This window comes from Mustela erminea, chromosome 1, assembly GCF_009829155.1.
Source record: "Mustela erminea isolate mMusErm1 chromosome 1, mMusErm1.Pri, whole genome shotgun sequence".
In the NCBI taxonomy this organism is placed as follows: Eukaryota; Metazoa; Chordata; class Mammalia; order Carnivora; family Mustelidae; genus Mustela; species Mustela erminea.
The window spans coordinates 162,489,983-162,514,066 of NC_045614.1; the positions used below are offsets into that span (position 1 = coordinate 162,489,983).

The window sequence follows — 24,084 nt, forward strand, 5'->3', positions numbered from 1 at the left end:
GTTTCATTTCATATGCTTTCTAAATAATTAAAATGTTTTATTTACATGAATATATAGTTCTCAAAATTTCTAGAAAAGCACTAACATAGACACGTTTCATCTCATTTGGCTTAAAAGGACAACAAAGCACATATTTATCTTCTAATCTCATGTACCTTAAAGTGCCTTTATACTATGAAGATGAATGTGTTATCAATTTTTTGTCTGTCAACTCCAAATGCACCATCTATATATGCTGATAAACAGAATTCCTTTAAGCACTTCTCCTTTCATGTAAATATGGTATTAAGCTTTCTCAGGAGATGGCATTATAGGAATTCTGCAGGAGGGAGAGGCTCTCCTGGCATGTCCAATGCAGATCTGAAGTGAAAAGCATGAGTTTGAGAATAGTGGGAAGACCCAGCCCCAGCCATGTGTCCAGAACCCAGTCCCCCTACAAACTGCAGTCTCAGCCAGGCAATCTTCATTCCTCGGTCCTCTTAATGTAGAAATCAGAGACCCTATGCTGCCCAAATGTTCTCAAAAGTCTACTGCCCCACTAGCACCAGAACTTTCACTACACACTCACATCACCACTTTCACTCCCAAAATAGCTTATTCCTTGCCTAATAATTCCATACAAGCTCCAGCCTTCTTTACTACCAGGTAAAGGTAACTATACCTTCTCAATGAAAGTCTGAGTCCCTTTCAAGTTTGTCCTTTCTCGAGGATAGTCCCTCACAGCCTTCCCATACAATACCGTCTCCTTATAACTGTATAGTTTATTTCTTTTTAATCAAAGTTAATTAATTCTTTAAGTTAAACTTTCCCTAACTTATTGTGTAGTTTCTGGCATGAATGCTGAAACTGACAAGGTTACCTTAAATTTACATGGAAATTAAAGTGAGTAGGAATAGCCAACGCCCTCCCCCCAAAAAAGAACAAATTTGGAAGACTAACATCTTCTAAATTTCAAGACCCTGCAAAACTATATAGTAACGAAAAACATGTGGTAAAACTATATGCAGTAATCAGAACTGTATGAAACTAGCCTCAGACAGACACAGAGATCAACAAAATAGTATGGAAAGTTCAGTAATAAGTTTATTACATTTAAGGTCAACTGATTTTCAATAAGGGTGCCTGTACAATTCAATGGGGGGAGAATAATCTTTCAACAAACAGTCCTGAGACAACTGAATATCCAGTTGAAAAGCCCGAGTATACATAAAAATTAACACAAAACAGATCATAGACATAAATGTAAGAGCAAAAACTATAAAACTCCTATAATATAGTAGCGAATTTTCACAAGCCTATGTTAGGCAAAACCTTTCTAGTTAGACAGGACACCAAAAAAGCACAAGCAACAAAAGGATAAAGAAAGGAAATAAACTGGACTTAATTAAAAACAAAAACTTTTATGTTTAAGTGGACAACATCAAGAGAGTAAAAATAAAGCCTACGGACTGGAAAAAAAATGGCTGGTTGTAGATCAAAGGTATTTGTACCTAGAATATAAAAAGAACCCTTATAACTCAACAGTAAAACCACACACAATCCAACTGAGAAATGAGTAAAGGATCTAAATACACATGTCTTGAAAGAAGATACACAACTGGCCAATAAGCACATTAAAATGTGCTCAACATCATTAGCCATTAGGGAAATGTGAATTAAAACAATGACTTACCACCTCATACCCACTATAATGGCTACAATAAAAAAAGTCAGATAGGGGCATGTGGATGGCTCAGTCAGTTAAGCTACTGACTTGGACTCCGGTTATAACCGGAATGAGCCAGCATCTGGCTCTGTGCTCAGCAGGAAGTGTGCTTGTCCCTCTCCCTCTGCCTGGCATCTGCTTGTGCTCACTTTCTCTTTAAAATAAAAAAGCCAAATAATAAGATGTGTTTGTTAAGGGCCTGGAAGAGCCCCTACAATGCTAGTACGAATGTACTGCAGTATAGCCATTTTGGAAAACAAATTGGCAATTCCTCAAAAGGTTATGGTTACCACCATTCCACTCCTAAGTAAATACCGAAGTGAAATAAAAATGTATGTTAATACAAAATTTATACAAAAATGTTAATACAAAAATTAATAAATGAATGCATATAGCAACACTATTCATAATAGCCAAAAAGCATAAATAATGCAAATGTCCATCAACTGATCAATAAATAAAATGTGATATATGCACACAATGGACTATGTAGCAATAAAAAAGAATGAAGTACCGATATATGTATTATATGGATGAACCTTCAAATCGTTATGCTAAATGAAATAAATCAGACATATTAGACTGCATATTATATGACATCTACAGGAAATGTACATAAGAGGCAAATCTATGAAAATATAAGGTATATTAATGATTGCCCAGTACTGGGAGGGGTGAGGATAAATGAAAGAATGACTGCTTTGGCGGGGAGCAGACAGTGATGAAAATGTTCTAAAAGTGAATGATTATGGTTGTACACCTCTGAATATACTAAAAACCCATGAATTATGCTCTTTAAATTAGTGAAGTATGGTATGGTATGTCAACTATATCAATAAAGCTATTATATGTTTTAAGAGAAATTTCAGGCAAAAAAAATTAAAAAAAGAAATTAAGGAGATTCTCACTAAAGAAAATACAAAGGATGTTCTTGAGGCAGAAGTAAAAGGATTCCAGAGGGAAACTACAAATTTCAGAGAAAAAGAACTATAGAAAAAGTAAACATATTGCAAAAACTAAATAAACACCTACTGCATCAAACAATGTCTTAAAGGATACACACACGCAGACACAGATGCTAGCACTAATAGCAAAATAAGGATAGAGTTAAAAAAGAGTTTGACGTTTTCCTGTATTGTCTAAAAAGGAATATATTATACATAGTAATTTTATTGACTTTAATAAAATCAAGAACATATTTTATAATCTCTAGCTACTGAATGAACAGTAAGAACCTACAAAACAAACAATTTAATAAAGGGGAAAACAGAATGAAAAGTAATATAATGGAAAGAAACGAATAAACAAATAAAGAACGTATGCACAAGTAGAAATTAAAATGTAACATAACAGATTTAAGCCCAAATATGTAAGTGATTAATTACAAATAACTAAATATGCCAAATAAAAGACAAAGCTTAGCAGCTTTGATATAAACAATTAAATGCTGCTTACAAAGGATACACCTTAAATTTAAGAGTGCAGGAAGGTTGAAAGTAAAGGCTGGGGAAAAGAGAAAATGTGAACACTAACCAAAATAAACCTAATGTAGCTATACTAAAATCAAACAAAGTAGACTTTAAGGAAAGAAGTATTGCAAGAGATAGTGGGCCATTTAATAATGATAAAAGGGTCAGGTGCCAAAAGGTAGAACAATTCCAAATTTAACTGTACTTTATAATTCAGCCTCAAAGTATACATAGCAAAACTTCACAGAATGTATAGAAAAAAAGAAAGACAAATCCACATCATGGAATATCATTCTAATACACCTCACAGTAATTAACTGAAAAAGTAGGGGGAAAAAATCAAAAGGGATAAAGATTGAACAATGCAACCAACTTGACTTAATTGATATATAACACACAGAGAAAACAAATAACTGAACAAGCACAATGTACATTCTTTTCAATTATACAGGGAATTTCAACATTGACCTAATGTTGTGCCCAAAGACTGAAATCAGACACAAGTTCTTTGACACAATGTAATTAAGCTAAAAATAAAAAACTAGGGGCACTAAAATATCTTCATGTTTAGTTACATAATATATATTTTTTAAGGTTTTATTTATTTCAGAAAGAGAGAGCTAAGTGCCCACACAAGCGGGGGTGGGGGGATGGGGGACAGAGGAGAAGGGAGATGAAGAGAATCTCTCAAGCAGACTCCAAGCTGAGTGCGGAGCCTAACTCAGGGCCTGACACCCGCTTGATCTCATAACCCTGAGATCATGACGTGAACTGAAACCAAGAGGTGGATGCTCAACCAACTGAGCTACCCAGGTGCCCCAGTGATAATTTTGAAATAACCCAAGACTCAAAAATGATAATCATGACTAAAGGGAAAAAAACAGGCTCAGATGTATATATAAGAAAAAAGAAAGGCTGCAGATTGATAATCATTCATGTCAAGAAGCGGAAAAGTAATAGGAAATAAACCCTCCAAAAAAGGGAGAAGAAACTATGGAACAGAAAATAATGAAACAGAAAAAAAAAAAACCCTTAAGATAGAGAAGATCAATAACAAATCAAAGGTGAGTTCTTTGGTTAAGTCTAATAAAATTGATAAAACTCCCTGCAAGACTGATGCAGAAACTAAACTGACACAAATTACAAATAAGAGGAATGAAAAGGGGGCACATCACTGCAGATTCTTCAGATATTCAAAAAAAAATTAAAAAGGTAATAAGAGGACATTAAAAAAACGTCATTAAAGGGCTCCTGGTTGGCTCAGCAGGTTAAGCCTCTGCCTTCGGTTCAGGTCATGATCCCAGAGTCCTGGCATTGAGCCCCGCACTGGGTTCTCTGTTTGGCAGGGAGCCTATTTCCGCCCCCCTCCCCTGCCTGCCTCTCTACCTGCTTGTGATCACTGTCAAATAAATAAATACAATCTTTTAAAAAAAATCCTTAAAAAAAACAACAAAAAACTTCATGTCATTAGATCTGAAAGCACAAAACGGACAAATACCTACAAAAACAGAATGGTCCTAAGTGACACAGATTAAAGAAAATCTAGTTTTTTTGAGCCCAGAATAACCTTGATACCAAAACTTGGCAAGATCATTAGAAAGGACTATTCCAACACAATTGATAAAGATGAAGAAAAGAAAATAACAGTCAACTGACTCCAGTGATATAATAAGAGATATACTTATCAAAGCCAAAGTGTGATTATTCCAAAAACACAAGACAGTTTAACATTTTCTTAAAATTGAATTTAACACATTATTTAAAAGGGGGGGAAAGGGACACCTGGGTGGCTCAGTGGGTTAAGCCTCTGCTTTCAGCTCAGGTCATGGTCTCAGGGTCCTGGGATCAAGCCCCGCACCAGGCTCTCTGCTCAGCGGGAAGCCTGCTTCCCCCCTTCTCTCTCTGCCTACTTGTGATCTCTGTCTGTAAAATAAATAAATAAATCTTCAAAAAAAGGGGGAGGAGGGGAAATTCATCTAATCACCTCAAATTTAAGACATTGTATTTGTGGGGCACCTGGGTTGCTCAGTCATTAAGCATCTGCCTTTGGCTCAGGTCATGATCCCAGGGTCCTGGGACGGAGCCCCACAAGGGGCTCCCTGCTCCATGGGGGCCCTACTTCTCCCTCTCCCACTCCTCCGCTGTGATCCCTCTCTCACTGTGTCTCTGTCAAATAAATAAAATCTTTAAAAAAATTTTTTTAAAAGATATAGTATTTGATAAAATTAAACACCATTCATGATAAAATTTCTTAGTAAACCAGGAATAGAAACTTTCCTAATCTGATAAGGATTTTATTAAAAAAAAAAAAAAGTATAAGGATTGGAGAGAAATAAGGCTTTCATTTTTCACAGATGGCATGATGTGTGATGGAGAATCCAAAAGATTGGACAAAGTATTAGAAATAAATGAATTTAGCAAGGTCTCTCGATACAAGTTCATGATAGCTAAATCATCAGATTTTTATATGCCTGTATATAATGAGTAATATTTTTCTTTTTATTTTTTATTAAGTATTATTTGCTTATTTATTAAGTATTATTTGTTTATTGTATTATTTGTTTCAGGGGTACAGGTCTGTGATTCATCAGTCTTACACAATTCACAGCATTCACCACAGCACATACCGTCCCCACTGTCCATCACCCAGCCATTCCATCCCTTGTAAATCCCTCCACTCCAGCAACCCTCAGTCTGTTTCCTGAGATTAAGAGTCTCTTATGGTTTGTCTCCCTCCCTGGTTTCATCTTGTTTAATTTTTTCCTCTCTTCCCCTATGATCCTCTGCCTTATTTCTCAAATTCCACATATCAGTAAAATCATATGATAATTGTCTTCTCTGATTAACTTATTTCACTTAGCATAATACCTTCTCGTTCCATCCACGTTGTTGCAAATGGCAAGATTTGAATTTTTGAAGGCTGTATAATATTCCATAATATTAATATTATATTAATATTAATAATATAATATTCCATTGTAGACATTTTTACCCACTCATCTGTCGACAGACATCTAGGCTCTTTCCATAGTTTGGCTATCGTGGACATTGCCGCTATAAACATTGGGGTGCATGTGGCCCTTTGGATCACTACATTTGTATCTTTGGGGTAAATACCCAGTAATGCGATTGCTGGGTCATAGGGTAGCTCTATTTTCAACTTTTTGAGGAACCTCCACTCTGGAGTGGCTACACCAGCAATGCAGGAGGGTTCCCCTTTCTCTACATCCTTACCAACATCTGTCATTTCCTGACTTATTAATTTTAGCCATTCTGTCTGGTGGGGGGAGGGGAAGGGAGATGGAGAGAATCTCTCAAGCAAAGAACTTATTCAACAAGAACATGCATAAAATGATCCAGCAAATACACCACTAAAAGAAAGGTATGTGATGTTCATAGCAGTACTTTTCAAAAAAGCCTCAAAGCAAAAACATCCCAAATGTCTGTCCAACATTAAAACTGATAAATTATGGATCAGCAATGGACAGAATACTGCACAGTGGTGCTAAAATAATGCTACATTTAACAACACGAATGAATCTCACAACATCAACAAAAAAGTATTATATAAAGTTCAAAAACAGATAACAGTAATTTATGGTGTTAGAGGTCACAATTGCAGTTTTCACTGGGAAAACAGAGAGATTTGTGACTGGAAAGAGTGTAAGACTGTAAGGGGGCTTCTGGAGTGCCAGTAAAGATTTATTTCTCAACCAGGGTGATAGTTTCATGGACGTGCTCACTTTGCAACAGTTCATCCAACTGCACAATTACAATGAATACTTTTCTACTTATGTCAATAAAATGTTTTAATATTTCATTATTCTATGTTTCCAGCCTTGTTCACAAACTAATACCTCACATCTTCTAATGCTATGTTCACTTGGCACTTTGATTCAAATCAAGCCTCAAAATCTCAGTTAACACAGTCAAAACCAAAATCATTACTCCTTTGTCACAAGTTGAGTTATGTTCCCCTTAAGATACACTGTAACCCTTAATTCCAAGTACCTGTGAATGTGACTTTTGGAATCAAGGTTCCAAAGACCTTGGAAATACGGTCTTTGCATAGGTAATGAAAATGTAAGTTAAGATAAGGTCTTATTGGAGGAGGGTGGGCTTAATCCAATGTGACTATATTTATACAAAAAGCAAAATGCCATGATAACAAAAAAAGAGACTGTAGAAATGAAACCCATGGAAAGCCAAAAATTGATGGCCACCATCAGAAACTAGGATGGGACAAAAAAGAGTTCTACCCAGAGTCTCAGAGGAAATGTGGTCCTTCTGACACCTTGATTTCAGACTTTTTAGGCTCCAGAACTGCGAGAGAATAAATTTCTGCTGTTGTAAGCCACCCAGTTTGTGATATTTTCTTGTGGCAGTCCTAAGAAACTAATAAACCCTTCCATGTAGTATCTTAATTCTTACCTCAACCTCCATTCCAGCAATATTTAAACAATTCTCCCATCTGTCTAATATGCAAACTCCAAATGCACTCCTCATATACTGGGATCATCAATACATATTATTTTGTCTTTTAATTATTTTTTTAAACTTTTCCCTTTCATTTCTACCACTGCCATCCTAATTCAGGCCTTAATACCTCCACAACTAGACAATCCCACTTATGATAAGTAAATATTGTTTCAATACTACATTCCTATGTCTTTTTTTCTGCTCCCAAACTTTCAGTAACAATGACATCATATTCAAAAGGTACTCGGCACTCTGGCTCTATTCTACTTTTGTCAATATATAAATACAATTGGTCCTCAAGAACACATTTTTAAGATTTTATTTATTTGAAAGTGAGAGAGCACAAGCAGGGGGAGTGGCAGAGGAAGAGGGAGAAGAAGACTTCCTACTGAGCCGGGAGCCTGATGTGGGGCTAGATCCCAAGACCCTAAGATCATGAACTGAGCCAAAGGCAGACACTTAAACAACTGAGCCACCCAGGTACCCTCACATTTTACTCTATCAGCTAGCTTTTCTCAGTACCTGGAATAATTCTAGTAGACACAGTGCTCAACTAAATAATAACCACCAACATAAACTTATTACTACCTCCACATCATTGTATTTTATAAGTTCATGTTATGCTAACTCATGCTTTCAAATACTGACCCATTATTTTATTCATTCTTAGTTAATATCTTATTTCATTTTTGCCTTCAAAATTCTATTAAGTCCCATATTACCCTACACTCACTTATTCTCAAAATATATAATTTATAACATGAAGATCCAAGCCTTGCCACAACCTCCCTTTTCTAGACCTTGACATTTCTCTGCATCTTCACCCACCATGTTCTTGTCCCCTATCTAGTAGAAAAAAGAGCTGCTCATCATTTCTAAAGCTATCCTCTCTCATCTGTGTTCTTAATCTTTCTATTTACATTCTGTTCCTGGACCTTACCATTATCAATGTGCTTCTCCCACTGTCCCTCACCCTCTCAACCCCACCAAAGACAAATACCATCATAAAAACTAAAAAAGATTTTAAGAGAGGTTAAGGAAACAATCCCACTTATAATTGCTTCAAAAAGAATAAAATACCTAGGAATAAATTTAATCAAAAAGATGAAAGACCTGTACTCTATAAAAACTGTAGTACATTGATAGAAGTGAAGATAACACAAAATCACATGAAAAGCTATACCATGCTCATGGATTAGAAAAATTAGTATTATTAAAATGTCCATATTATCCAAAACAATCTACAGATTCAATGCAATCTCTATTAAAAAAAAAAGTATCTTCCATAGAACCAGAACAAATAATCCCGAGACTTGCATGCAACCATGAAAGACCTTAATAGCCAAAACAATCGCAGATTTCAAGATATACTACTCAGCTGTACTAATTAAAAAAGTATAGTGGCACAAAAAACAGACATATATATCAACAGAACAGACAGAAAGCCCTGAAACAGACCCGTACTTATATGGTCATTAATCTAGGACAAAGGAGGCAAGAATATATAATATGGGTGCAAAAAGTCTCTTCAATAAAGGATGTTGAAAAAAATAGAACACCTACATGAAAAAGAAAGAAAAGAAAAGAAAAAATAAACTGGACCACTTTCTTACAGCATACACAAAAACAAAATGGATTAAAGACTTAAATGTGAGACCTGAAACCATATAGTTCCTTAAAGACAAAGGCAGGAATCTACTGGACACTGGCCTCAGCAACATTTCTCTAGATATGTCTCCTCAGACAAGGGGAAAAAAAGCAAAAATAAACATTAGAACAACACCCAAATAAAAAAACTTTTGCACAGTGAAGGAAACCATCGATAGAACAAAAAGACTACTTACTGCATGGGAGCAGGTATTTATAAATGATGTATCTTGTAAGAGGTTAATATTCAAAATATATAAAGAACTTACACAACTCAGGACCAAAACAAACAAATAATCCAATTAAAAATGGGCAGATAACCTGAACACGCATTTTTCCAGAGAAGATACAGAGGGACAATAGACACATGAAAAGATGTTCAACATCACTAATCATCAGGGAAATGCAAATCAAAACTGCAATGAGATATATCTCCTTACACCTGTCAGAATGGCTAGTATCAAAAAGACAAGATAAAACAAGTGCTGGCGAGAATGTGGAGAAAAGGACTATATAATGCACTGTTGGTGGGAATGTAAACTGGTGAAACCTCTTGTGGAAAACAGTACAGAGGTTCCTCAAAAAGTTAAAAATAGAAATACCATGATTCAGTAGTTCCACTACTAGGTATTTACCCAAAGAAAACAAAAACACTGATTTAAAAAAATATGCACCTCTCTGTTTACTGCAGTGTATTTACTAGTTATGGAAGCAACCTGAGTGTTCATCAGTAAATGAATGGATAAAGAAGGTGAGGCATACACACATTCTCCCACCCACCAAAATGGAATATTACTCACCCATCAAAAAGAATGAGATCTGGCCATTTTTAACAACAGGTATGGACCTACAGTGGATTATGCTAAGTAAAATATGTCAGACAAAGAAGGTAAGTTCCATACAATTCTACTTATAGAATCTAAAAAACAAATGTAGAAACAAACAGAATCACAAATACAGAGAACAAACTGGTGGTTGCCAGACATTAAGGGGTTGTAGGGATGGGTGAAATAGGTGAAGGGGATAAGAGGTACAAACTTATAGTTATAAAGTAAGTTATGGGGATGATAAGTATAGCATAGAGAATAAAAATGTCAATAATATTAGAACAACATTGCATGGTGACAAATGGTAACTATACTTATTGTGATAAGTATAGCCTAATGTGTAGAATTGTCAAGTCACTATGTTGTACATCTGAAACTAATAGAACACCGTATGTCAACTACACATTTCTTTTTAAAAACTTTTCTTCAACTTTTTGTAGTGACACCATTAGAAAATATATTCTCCTGTGCTATGATAACAATATCCAGTTTCTAAGAATAGTAATGCCAGTCTAAGAGGCAAAGCTATAACATCCAGTGTCTTAAGAAGCAAAAAGGAATGACCCTGACAGACTGTCCCTTGGCATTATCTTGGCTGTAGTTCTGGATATTGTTCTAGATGCCTAGCCTCTTCTGGATCTTCATTTCCATGCCTAAACCACCTGATATCCTTCAAAAAATTTCCTTTTAATGAAAGTTAAGTTCCTAATGTTTCTAATTCAGGACCTTGGTTGATGTCTTAGTCAACTCAGGCTGCTATAGCAAAATACAGACTAGGTAACTTAAACAGCAAACACTTCCCATAGTTCAGAGGACAGGAAGTCCAAGATCAGGCTTATGGATGGCTGACTTCTTACTTTATCCACAACATGATGTAAACAGGAAACTCTGAAGTCTCTTCCTCTGCTTATAAGGCCACTAATCTCATCATGGGGCTCTAACCTCAAGAACCTCATCTAAATATAATTACCTCCCAAAGAACCCTTCCTTAGAGCTTCAACATAACAATTCTGGGAGCTATATGGTTTCAGGTCTCACATTTAAGTCTTGTGTTATCTTTACTTCCATCAATGTACTACAGTTTTTATAGAGTACAGGTCTTTCATCTTTTTGATTAAATTTATTCCTAGGTATTTTATTCTTTTTGAAGCAATTATAAGTGGGATTATTTCCTTAATCTCTCTTAAAATCTTTTTTAGTTTTTATGATGGTATTTGTCGGTCTTTGGTGGGGTTGAGAGGGTGAGGGACAGTGGGAGATAACTGACATCAAAGATATTGGTCTATTTATCAAGTAAGTTTTTTTCTTATCTTCCCTCCTTCTTATGCGATTAAAATACCACAATCTTGAAAAGACCGTTCCCAGTCCTCTACCCAATTCTCTTTCCTCTTCTTCCTTCTCTTCTCTCTCTCTCTCCTCCCCTTCTACTACCTCTTTCTCAAACAATTCATCTATTCCAAATACCTCAATCCCAGTAAGTCCCAATTCCACATACCAACCTCACCATCTCATAATAAATTTCCAACTACAGCTCTAAAATATATCCCTGAGGTACCACAATTTAAATGCCTCCAAAAAAGTTAAGGGACGAAAATTAACCCTTTTACCATCCTTTGCCAGCCATTCAAAAGACAACCATTAAGTATACATCCAACTCTTCCTTCTTCACTCACTTGTGATATCCAAACACTAGGTCCATTCAAGCCTTTTGCCAAATTGCCATTTGTCTCCCAACCTTGTCTTCCATGGACAATTACAATAGTTTTCCCTTTTATCTCTCATACCCTCCATATATAACAATATACATTGTTATCAGAGCTATACAATATCCTCAAATCACAGAAAGACTCAGTAGTTACTTGGCTTCAAAAGCTCCTCACTGCCTACCATACAAAGTCTACTCTCCTCAGCATCAGCAAAGTTTAAAAAAAAATTCACGACTTCCCTACAAAAACTTCAAGCTTGAACCACATGGGAACACTTCTTCTAGAGAGCTCTCAGTCCAGTGATTTTTTTTCAAGCTGGAATGCCCTTTTTCTTTGACTTTTCCTCACAAATGGAAATCTAAATTCTTCCTTCAAGGTTCAGCTACAGAATTAGATCTTCTAATAAGTCTTCCTCCATTACCAGTAAAACTGCTCCTTCTATAATCCCACAATACTTTTATATTTCTGAGACAATTCATTTTCCCCTGCATTATTGTTAGTTGTATTTACAATGCACTTTATTGGAGTTTAATGAAGATTTCATTTAATTTTCACAGCAACTCTGTGAATGAAGTATTTAGCCAACTTTGTAGGGAATGAAACAGGCAGAGAGGCTAAGTAACTGGATTTAACACACACGCATGCATGCACACACACTCCCACACTCCCATTCTAACTCCAATTCTCCTAACAATTATATTTTACATTTATTAAGAAAGAATCCAAGGCCCCTTGCCTACACAGACCTGCTTTGTGTTTTAATATTCTTTTCCCTGTTTGAAGTAACCCTGTTTTACTTGTCCAAACTTAATTCATTCCTGAAGACAGAGTTCTAAAGTTTCACCTCCTCTAATCAGCTTTCCTTGACTCTTCCAGGCCTTACTGATCTTTTTTACATACTGGTTACAATGTCCTTACAAATATCTTTGTCTATATTTTATCATGCAGTTAGTTTTACTAAATAAACTTGGCACCAACCACTATGTCTTATTTCACTGAGGTATCCTCTCAACTACTTCGCAGTCAGTTGGTGCTCTATTACCTATTTACTGATTGATGCTCAATGGTCCCCTCATCTATCCCCTAATTTCTAAGTCCTTTACTTTTTGCATTGCAGGCATGGATCTACTGTTGTGACTAAACATTATATTTTAGTAGTAAATTTTACTCATCCTACTCCTGAAGTTCACAGGTCTAGTAAGTATTTTAATCATCTGACTGAAGAAAAATCTAGAGTGACTATTTTAGACAACTGTAGAGGGCAGCAAAGCAACAGCAGTATCCCCAAAGAAAGCGATGTATTTTTCTTAGGCAGTTTCAGATTTGTTTTTATATTTTAACAGATGTTGTTAGGATTAAAGCTTTTAGAAGGCAAGACACATTTTTTGCACACACTACACAGATTTCACCAACTACTTATGCACTTAAACATTTGCACTGTTAGTTATAAATATAACAAAACTGTGTCAATGTCCAGATCCTTTTATACATAATATGGAAAAATAAGTTTGACGAACAATCCATGGCTTCAAAAGAGCTACCATAACTGCTAATTCTTATGAATCGAAAAGTTGAAATGCTTTTTCACTTAAAAAGTGTAAAAATAATCCATCTTAAATACAGAAAAGAATGTCAATAGCCTAAACTGTTTATTTCTTGCTAAAGAGAGATGTCATCATTAGTGTTATTAATTCTAGCCTTGATATGCCTTATTTTTTTACATTCAAAATCAGTCAGGCAACATAGGAGCTATACCAGTTTTAAAAGAAAAAAATAACAAATTTCTGACATTGCACTAGTGTACAAGAAGCAGAAGGTAACAACTTGAAAGGGAACAGGAGTTCCTACCATTATACTTTAATGTTAAAGTTCATTCTGGTTTTAATATGAATTAGCCAAAGCTGTATAAATTAATTAATTAATTAATTAATCATATAAGTATATTTATAATCATATATTTACAATGCTTATAAGAATGGTGAAACTACTATAAAAATTGATATAACTGCATTACTTGCACATATTACTGAAGGCTTTTCTTTCTGGTAATTTTTAAAAATCTCTTCTAAGTTTAATAAGCAAAAATCAGAGATTTAGAATAGCTGCTAGAGCCATTAACATATGCAGACTCATGGTTTAGTGAAAAATGCTATGACGCTCTAGCCCTGTGCCCTTAATGAGACGACTAGACAAAGTACTTTCTCCCACTTGAATCTCTTCAATAAAAAATAAAGAAGCTTTTTTAAAACTTTACATTTAAAATAAAGGATCCGGGTATCTCTAAGCAGATTTAAAAACTAGACAGTTTAATGGTTGACTTAGTCAATATTAAATTGAACTTATAGCCATGAATGATTATCTCTAATCTAAATCAAATTAGAAGGGAATTTGGAGTTCATAATGACAGGACACTTGTGAAATGAATCTTAATCTAGCCCGCAATAGCTAAGACTAAATTAGAAATCATATTAATAATTTTCAAAAACAATGGCCTAAGATATTTTAGTAATGACAATAATGTCTATCGTGGATAACACACAGAAATAATTACATGAAAATGTCTCGCCACAGTTTAGCAATACTAACATTTCATTAATATTTTTGTTTTTCCTCTGAAGCCATTAGAAGAGTCAAGTACACTCTTAATTTTATACAATGTTCTCAACACCAAGTTGGAGTCCTCACTGTATGCACCTGTTTTTATAACTGTCTCTTCGTTTTTTTATGTCCTTTTTAGTAACAGCACTGACATATTCCCATTACAAAACAATTGGCTATCTTAAATTTACCTAATTTATTTCAAAAATTCAAACCTACAGTGAGATGTGTTATACATAAAGTGAGGTAGGTCACACAGAAGCTGCTTAAACTACATAAGTCCTGAGATAAATAATACACAAATGATATTGCAATACCAAAGGGGAAAAAAATTGCATTCCTTCTAGGTCAACTCTGCAAACACCTCAGATTCAAAATGGATAAGACAATGTGGAATAAAGAGAACTAAGGAGAGCAAAAGCAATTTTTAGAAAAAAGAAAAACCAATGAAGAACTACCTCATCAAACAACATCTTTAAAACCTACCAACCTCTTATATATATTTATATATGTATAAATATATATAAATAAATATATTTATTTATTTGTTTATTATTTTTATTATGTATTTTATACACACACACACACACACACACACACACACACATACATATATTCCCTCATCTTGGAAGGTAGGAATAGGTATGTCAAAATAGGAATAATATAAAATATATAAACCTAAGGATGTATTTTCTAGTGTGTTCTGTAAAATACAGTTTCTGCAATATAACAGGTATTACAAAAAAAAGGAAAGTTTAATTAATTTGCAAAACAGGATATCTGTGGAAGAATTTCTTAGACAATTAACAAACTAAGGCACATAGTGACTTTACATAAGGGGGTTATATGGTTAGTTTTTCCCATTCCCAGGTCTTTTTCATCATGGTACTTTCCCCTAGAAACATATCTTCTGAGACTTAAGGTCCATAGACACACCTTGGCAAACATTGCTCTAAACCTAAAAACATGAGGGGGGAGGAAAGGGGAATAGAATATGCATGTGCATGTTTAATAATGTGACCGCATGTCACACTATTAAACATAGAAGAGGGTAGGCATCCAGGGACTGAGGAATAAAAGACATCTAAGATCAGATAAGAAATAAAATCAAGTTCAGAAAAGTTTCATAGTTACCTAGTATAGCTATTATTGTATTTTACTATTTTATTTCAACATGAAAGATGAAATCATAAACCAAGTATTCCCTTGATGCCATTTATAGTACAGCAAATTTGGTCAGTTTCTTAAACAGGAGAAAAAGCAAATGTTAAAATCTAGATATTCTGAAAAATACTTTGTTTATTCTGTGATGTGTTATGATACACACAATGAAGCCTGAGGCAAGATCTTCACTGCAAAGAGCACATATCACAAAAGAACTTGTAATTACGTACTACATAACAAGTATAAGGACTAACTACTTTATAAAGAATTTGCTCATTTTAGGCAGGAAGTGGTAAGAGAAGGCTTCACAGAGAAAATTAACCTTAAACCAGGTACTTCAGAATTTGAGTTGGTAGGCAGGAAGGGTAATGTCATTTTAGGCTTAGTAAGTAAGGACCAAAAAAGGGCACAACAATTTAGAGACTACAATTTAGATCTGCACTGACCAATAATGGTAGCCACCAGCCACAACTGACTACTGAGCACAAGAAATATAGCTAGTTTAAAATAACAATCAGTAAGTGTAAAATACACACCAAATTTCAAAGACTTACTAAGGAAGAAACATGATGAAGTGATATTGGTTATATTGTGTTAAATAAAATATATTATTAAGGTTAATTTCACCTATTCCTTTTATTACTTTTAATGTGGTATCAGGATAACTTAAAATTATGTATACGGCTCCATTATATTTCTGTTGGACAGTGCTGGATTAGATTAATTTGATTTTGCTGTTAAACTCTTGAAATAAAGAAATCTGAGTGCCTACAACACGCCAAGTATTTCTGATACATTAGTGAACAAAACAGTGGACTATATTCTTTCAGAAGAGGGACCATATCTGGTCAAATCATAAATTAAAATGCTGTAATAAATAGCACTCACTGAGGAAACAAAGAATCATCTGAAGATGTCTCTTAAAATACAAACACCCCAAATCCCCAGGCTCCATATCTACCCCCCTTGCAAAAATTGTTCCAGGAAGTCCATGGTGGGGCCTAGGATGTTGTTTCAAAAAGATTTCCTAATAACTAAGACATGAACACACCTGCACACCCTACTTCTGCTGACCCCAGCCAGCTGAGAACAGGGATTTATAGCCCCCCAAGCTTTAATCTATTTCTTTCCAATAACCCTAGGCTGAGAGCCTAAAAAGCCTCCACTCAGTGCAAAGCCAACCTATTTAAAATAAGAATAACTGATTCTTTTTAACCAATAAAGTTAAAGAAAATCAAAGATTTTTAAACTTTCCTCTCCTATCTATAAGCCGCATGTATAATTTACTATCTTACACCTACAAAATAATCATCTGAGGTGCTGAAAAGCATACTGCCAATTCATAGCCACTTAATCCAGTTATGAGCTGGCATATTTTCACATATGCCTCAAATTCCAGTTTAAGAATATCCACTCACAATGCAACAGGTAGGTTTTTTTTCCTACTCATCTTAATTAGCAGATGACTGACTACTGGGAAATTGCAAGAAACACAACCCCTCTGAATGCTGAAATCAAAGAGAATATGTAAAATTCATATTAAGTCTGAAAACAACATCCTTTCTAAAATAACTACAGTGCTTGCAAAATGGCTGTACCTAAACTCATAAGGGGCAGCTCTCACTAAAATTTTAAATTAATGACCTGTGGTATAATAAGTGAGTCATTTAGGAAAAAACTTAAAAGCTCACCCTTGATAAAGATTCACAACAAATTTTATTTAAATAAATGATTAAATATGTCAGAACCTATTATAAAAATAGAAATCTTAAGTTTTACAAAATTCAGGGAAGGATACAGATTCAAGACTTTAAAGAATTTTAGATAAAAATACAAAAGGTAATCAAAAGTATGAAATTTATGGTACCCAGATTTTTGGATCTAAATGCCTGGCACATAAAATTATCTTTAATAGTCTTTCTGTTACTAACTTAAGGATTATTTGAATTTATCCTAAATGTATATATTGACAGCCATTATTAATTAGATGTCACATCTTTCACAATTAGTTTGTCTTTATTATAAATTGTTAAGAGCACCTTAATGAATTACAGAATATGCTATAAAAATTTTACTAATTTTAAAAAGGCAAATTACAAAATGCCAAGATACTCTATTTTTTAACAAGAGTATCCCATTCAGCTTCTTTTCAATAATTTCCAAATAACAGGCAATAAGCCCTAAGTTTTACTTAACTACACTGATGCAAAATTTTACATCAGAGTTGCCGAGTCACTAAATTAAACATATATAAATATATGGAAGCATAGGTGAAATAAAGTAAGACGGTAAATACATATATGCACACACAAATATACAACTGCCCAGTTTTTTCCAAGTCCTATTTCTGATGATGTAGCTAAATGTAAGAATGGAAGATCTGGGTCTTTTGCTTGCTTCTAAGTTTGGTTCACTTTCCAATTATATCTGTTTAGGATGCAGAAAAATTTATATAGGCAGTATGTATTATAGGCCCCAATCTGATACTATCAGTAACTTGAAAAAGTAAACTTAATTGTGACACTTTTCTCCAACTCTACATTTTCCATATAAACACTAACATTCCAAGCAACCTTACGAAACTGCCAAATCTTAAAATGCATTCTACATCAAGGGAAGATTCAATTTGGTTCCATACAATTACACAAGCTAGTTAATTTCACTATATCCTAATATTCTGAAAACTGGTCTTCTGAATATTTTATCTGAATTTAACAAATATTTGAAAAACACTGCATTATATACACAAAATAAAGTGCAAACAGAGTAAGTCAGTTACCTTGAAAACCCAGTTAATCAAGATATCAGGGTAGAATTTAAGAATGACAAATACCAGGCAGGTTAGTTTATAAGGAGCAATCTAAAAAGTGCTAATATTTGAATGTTGACTATATTCCATGCAGCCTAAGTGTTTTCATTTTATTCTTTGACTTAATCCTCTCAACAATTCTATAGGCAAGGTGATAACATCTTTTTTTTTTTAAAGATGAAAAACCTTAAGTTTACTGAGTAAACCTTAAGTTTACAGCTTGCCAAGAATGCAAAAAGTTAAGTGGCAGCCTTTTTTCAGAATCAAACTGCCTATTTAGTACCTACACCCTAAAGAGCAGAAAGAGAGAAACCAAACTTGTACCACCTACCACAATGCCTAATCTCAATAAGATATGACTCAACTGATTTTTAAAGAATTTTTTAAAGATTAATTTATTTGAGAGGCAGGGGCAGAGGGATAGGGAGAGAAGCTCCCTCTAGAGGAGGATCCTGAGATCATGACCTTAGCTGAAATCAAGAGTCAGATGCTCAACCAACTGAGCTAGCAAGGTACTCCGCAACTCATTTTTTTTTTAAGTAATTTTTTTTTCCCCTCAGTTCACATTCATATATCTTTACCCAAAGGGCTACATATCCCTCTTCTAGACAACCCCAGATTACCTCACACAGATGTCTATCATAAACACTGGGCTGTCCTATGAGCAACTATTTCCTTCATGTCTCTCATCATAATGCTGTAAGCTCCTTGAAGCCAGGACTCTGCCTTACTCATGTTTTATGTCCCCAAATGCCTAACAAGTGCCGAAATACAGAAAGTACTATAAGTGCTATTAAAGGTTCAATATAATATTAGATCTTCTTTTTTTATCACCTTCTAACATCCATCTTCAGATAAAACCTTCATGAAAAACGGAATCCTAGATTCCGTCGCAGAATCCTAGATTCAAAAAGAAACTGACAAAGGTCAAGAAGTCTTTACCCTTCTCCTTCCTTGATACCATATCCCTTTTAGTATTTTCTACCTTTCAAGAAAAATGGTGGAAAGCAAGTGAGATAAATGTAATCACCTGTGAATTAATTACTGCCATCATAAAGAAATATGGCTGAAACTAATGTAACACTGTGTGTTAACTCTACTTCAATAAAAAAAAAAATACAGAATTTCTGAATCATGAGCTTTAAATAAATGAAATTTCTGAAGTCACATGGTATTGTAAATCTAGTGCCCTTGACCTTTATACCCTGGAATTTCTTAGGCTTAGAAAACAAAAAAGAAAAAAACCTGACAGTTTATAAATGTTTTAAAAGTTCAGTTCTTCAAATAAGACAGTGTACACCCTCAAAACAACATAAATGATGTCATTTTTAACAGGTTTCAGAATATCAAGTCTACCAGTTGCAAGGATTTTTTTTTTAAGCAAATGAACATGATATAAAAATTACCTTGCACTAATGGATGATACTGCAGGTGTTAAGCATAGCTAAGGTCGTGCTAAATTTACATAAGCCTTATATAAAAAACAGCAACAGAAAGAAAAAGATACCCATACATGTTGAACAAGCATTCTGATTAACACAAGCATTCTGATTAACAAATAATCAGATAACAATCTCCTTAAAGCCTAAAAATCTTTTCAATTCCAGAACTGACTACAATAGTACACACAAAATCTTATCAGTAGTACTATGAATATCACATCAACAAACAGGTTACATTAAGAAAATTCCACTTCTATTCTTACTAAGCATCCGTAAGTCAGGGCAACTGTGCCCTGCTCAAAGACTATCTAAAACAGAGAGAGGCTGATGGAAAAAAACTTATCATAAGGGTTCACAAATTAGGGTGTTATTAACACTAGACTCCAGAAAAGGAAGCTCTTTAAAAGAACAGTGCACACAGTAACACAAAGCTAGTGCCTGTCTCTACAACTACAAGGAGAACTGACTCTAAAAACTTCAGTTTACACCTGCTCTAAATCACAGTTCATTTGCCTATATTACTTGAATTTTTAGGACCTAAAATAAAAATATCAAGCCCCTCCAAAAGGACACTACTAAAGAGGTCTGAAAACAAACAAACAAAACAAAAAACAAACCCCAAAACAAGTAACTCCTTTCTTCCACATGAAAACCAGTGCATTCCTCCAAAAGTAATCAACACTTCACTTGTATAAGCACTATGAAATTACTACTCAAAATCTAAATCCTTGAATATCTGTACACATCACCTAGTTTCAGCCTTCTATAAGGCTTTCCCCAGCTAGATAAGCCTTTATTAGAGATACAAATAATATTCACCGGGTCCTTAACACAATCTAAATCAGGCTACTAAGTTGTTAACATCCCCTCCAACTTTGCTCCCACCCAACTGTAATCCACAATCCTCCCTAATGGAAAAAAACAGTACACAAATTCAACCTAGAATCTTCCACCAATTTAAAAAGGTAACGGCATTAAGAATTGTGTTGTGGAACCAAACAGCTGGGGAGTGGAGCTACAGAAACAGTGTAGATTAGATAATGAGCCGTTTATCAGACTATACTCTATAAATCAGAAACTTTCATTACAATCCTTGAAACGTGGTGGTGAACTGGTAAGAGGAAATTCTCAGCCTATAAGGGGCAGCCAATCTCCTGAAAACTCTGCCTCTCTCATAACCTACTACCCTGACACACCTCCCGGAACAGGACACTCTTTATTCTAAACCACACCATCCCAGAAATCTGCAGGCATCTCTCCTTTTAATAAATACTGATAACACTACTGGTTTCATTTACGATTTCATTAAACACAGATCCAACAGCAGCCTTATGTACCAGTACAAATGCCTTGGGTAAACCAATCTTCATGCAAGCGTTGAGTTTTTGCTTGTCCACCTTCCTCACCAAGTACGAGTCTTAGAAATTAATAACTTCCTGCAATATTTCAGTATTACCAAAAGACAGGCGGAGCTAAACCCCAAAGACTGGTGACCCTACTTTCTCAAATCATCACCTTCCATTAATGATAACTTATGTCCATCTCTCTTCCCTGAGAGATCAATTTTTTTTTTTTTTACACGATCCTTAACAAGTGGACTTCTGGGTTCCGACACCCAGGAACGAATTTACAAAGAGACTAACTCCCAAATGTGACAGGAAAACTAACACAAAACGAGGGAAGAAAGAGACAGGGAAGAGGCGTGGGGTCTGTTTTGATCAGAACAGCCGCAGCACAGTGGATGCAATCAGGTATTTAACACATCAATCGAAGTCCTGAGGACAAACGGGGTTCGCAAAAATAAACATGGACAGTGTGAGAGACGTCCCACAAACTGGAAGGCGGCGATGATCTCAATGCAACGCGACCCAGGGGCTGCCAGAGCAGAACCGGGCCGGACGACCGTAGAAAACTGTAGGGGATGCGGTAGGCTGGGCGAACATGGTGCCTTCCACAGGGTGGAAGGCGATGAGGGGTTGGGAGCCAAAGGTTTCATCCCGTCGGGCTCTGGTCCCTAAAGGTATCCGGGCTCAGAGCTCAAGTTTCACCGGGGGAAAAAGGGGGCAGCAAACATGCAGCCCGGCACCTTCGTCCCAGCCCCTGAGCCCGCGCCCTCGGCTTCCCCCGCGAAACAGCGCGGAGGTAACGGTCCCCCGAGCAAACACTGAGGAGCTCCCCGCGCACCCAGCACTCGGCGTCCGGCAACCGCGCGGCGAGCGGGGGAGGGGAGCGGGCGGCCGGCGCTGCACTCGCCGGCCCCGGCCCTTCCCCGGCCTCGCCCCGGGCGCGGCGAAAAAGTTTCCAGCCAAAGTCCGCGGTACCCGCTCGCGCAGCCAACCGCCGAGCACAACTGCCTCGTCGCCCCGGAGAGCGGCCCGCGCCGGCTCGCCGCGGCGCCGGGACCCTCGGTCGCGCCTCCCTCAGCCCGCGCCGGGCTGCCGAGCTTCACCTACCACAGAGCCGGGAGAAGAGCAGCAGCGGGAAGAGCAGCAGCAGTAGCGGTGGTGGCGTCGGGGGCGGCAGCAGGAGTCCGGCCCCGGGGGGAGAAGCGGAGGAAAGTTGTGCTTTGCCGCCTCCGGGACACAGCGGGGCCGGCCCCGGGGTCCGCGCCATCCCCCACCCTCCCCCCGGCCCGCTCGCTCGCCCACCCCCCGGCTCCCCAGGCCCCGGCGCCTTAGGCTCTGGGCGGCGGCAGCAGCGGCCGCGGCGCGGCGGCGGCGGCGGCGGAAGGTCCGGCGCGCGGGTGCCCAACTCCCAGTTCTTGAGCCGTCGCCGCCGGCTGACAGTCAGCCGAGCGCTCACGGCTGCCTCGACTCCGCCGTCGCCGACGCCACTGCCGAGGCTGAGGCGGGAGCCGCCCGCAGCCGCCGCCGCCGCCACTCCCCTCCCCCAGGCACCCGCCCGCCTCGAACTCCTGGGAACTCGGAACGCACCACCCCGCCCCGCACGGGAGGGGGAGAGGAAGCCGACCCTCAGAGCGGGCGCTGGGACTCGCCCTCCCTTCCTCCCTCCCCGCACAACTCCAGCTCCCGTCTGATCGCCGACTGCAAGCCGCGTCTCCTCCCACCCCGCCCTCCTACACACGCTCCTCCCCCTTAAAAAAAAAAAAAATCTCTTCTCTCCACTTTGATAACGGGTTTCTCCCAAAGCAGAGCTTTCAAGAGGACAGGAAAATCTGGAATGGGTTAGCAGGCCCCGCCCCTTGTTCCTGCCTCGTCCCCGCCTCGTTCCCCCCTTCCCAACATTTCCAATGGTCTAGCCCACTCCGCCCCTCGCGGGTCCACCGCGGCCCCGGCGCAGACGGAGGCGGAGGGCGGCGGGACAATTGCGCTGGTTGCTTTCCTCGCCCGGGCCGCGCTCTCCCTCTGGCGGGGAGCCGGGACAGGAGGGTGGGGGGTGGGGGGAAGTGAGGAGGGGCAGGCAGGATGGGGCTGCCCTTCCGTTGCCCACGCTAAAGGTCCCTGTCTAGGAGGCTGTACATAGCCTGCAGAACTAGTCATCTCCCTCCTCGCCGGGGACGCCCGGGGCTGAAAGGAGAGACTTTCTCCTTCCTGCTTCTCGGGACAGTGGCGCTCTCCGAATCCCTCCTTTCTTTCCAGCTCCACGTCCCCCAGCCCTCCCAGGCTTGTTTGCACCAGGCGTCTTTCTTGCTCCTTCTCTTGGGAGGGCGGCTTGGTGGAAGGGTCAGCGAAACCGAGCGAGAAGAGGGGCCCCGGAAGGTTTGCTTTCTCGCTCTTGCTTCTCCGGCCGCCGAGCTGTCCGCTGTCCTCGCCGGGCAACTGGCAACAGGAGGCCATGGATTTCCCCCATCGGAGCGCCTAGAGTGCGGTGGTGTTTTTCTTCGGTTTTGTTTCATTTGCATGTTCGCACGTGTAATTTTATTTTCATTGCCTGTTTTCCTCTGAACTGATCGCGATAAAGCGACCTCGGGAAGTGTTAAGCATTTGCCCGTAAGAGGTCTGGGATCCCCCAGGACCCTCCCTCACCCCAGGTGGCTACGCGCCCTACCCTCCTCTTCCGCCCGCCACGCGCAGCCGGGGTGGCCTGACCTTGAAGCCACTACCCCTGGCAGTTCTGCAGGGGCGAAGGACAGTTTGGACTGTCCCAAGGGGACTGGAGGCAGAGGACACACGTCCTCAGTCCTAACACCATTAATTCTATATGGGCCCTGACATCCCCACCAAAAGCAAGAAATGTGCTCCCAATAAGAAGGAAAGTCGAACAAGGATTTAGCCGCC

General features: G+C 38.0%; 1 protein-coding gene and 1 long non-coding RNA gene across 4 annotated transcripts in view; both read right to left on the bottom strand.

The window, feature by feature from the left end:
- Nucleotides 1–24,084, bottom strand: part of NECTIN3 (nectin cell adhesion molecule 3) — a 133,481-nt gene that overhangs the window by 109,142 nt on the left and 255 nt on the right. The window contains exon 1 of one of the 3 annotated variants that reach the window (XM_032349680.1): nucleotides 22,300–23,099. The exons of 1 other annotated variant lie outside the window; for it this stretch is intronic. In XM_032349680.1, the coding sequence (XP_032205571.1) occupies nucleotides 22,300–22,459 (160 nt within the window). In that variant the 5' untranslated portion in view covers nucleotides 22,460–23,099. Of the gene's footprint in view, nucleotides 1–22,299; nucleotides 23,100–24,084 lie in introns of those variants that run through there. One more of the 3 variants, XM_032349660.1, reaches the window with a different exon arrangement.
- LOC116594364 lies at nucleotides 11,121–20,941 on the bottom strand. Its single transcript, XR_004287187.1, has 3 exons — nucleotides 20,926–20,941; nucleotides 17,090–17,094; nucleotides 11,121–11,727 (listed from the first exon to the last, which is right to left on the bottom strand). It is a non-coding gene; the product is annotated as an uncharacterized LOC116594364 (long non-coding RNA).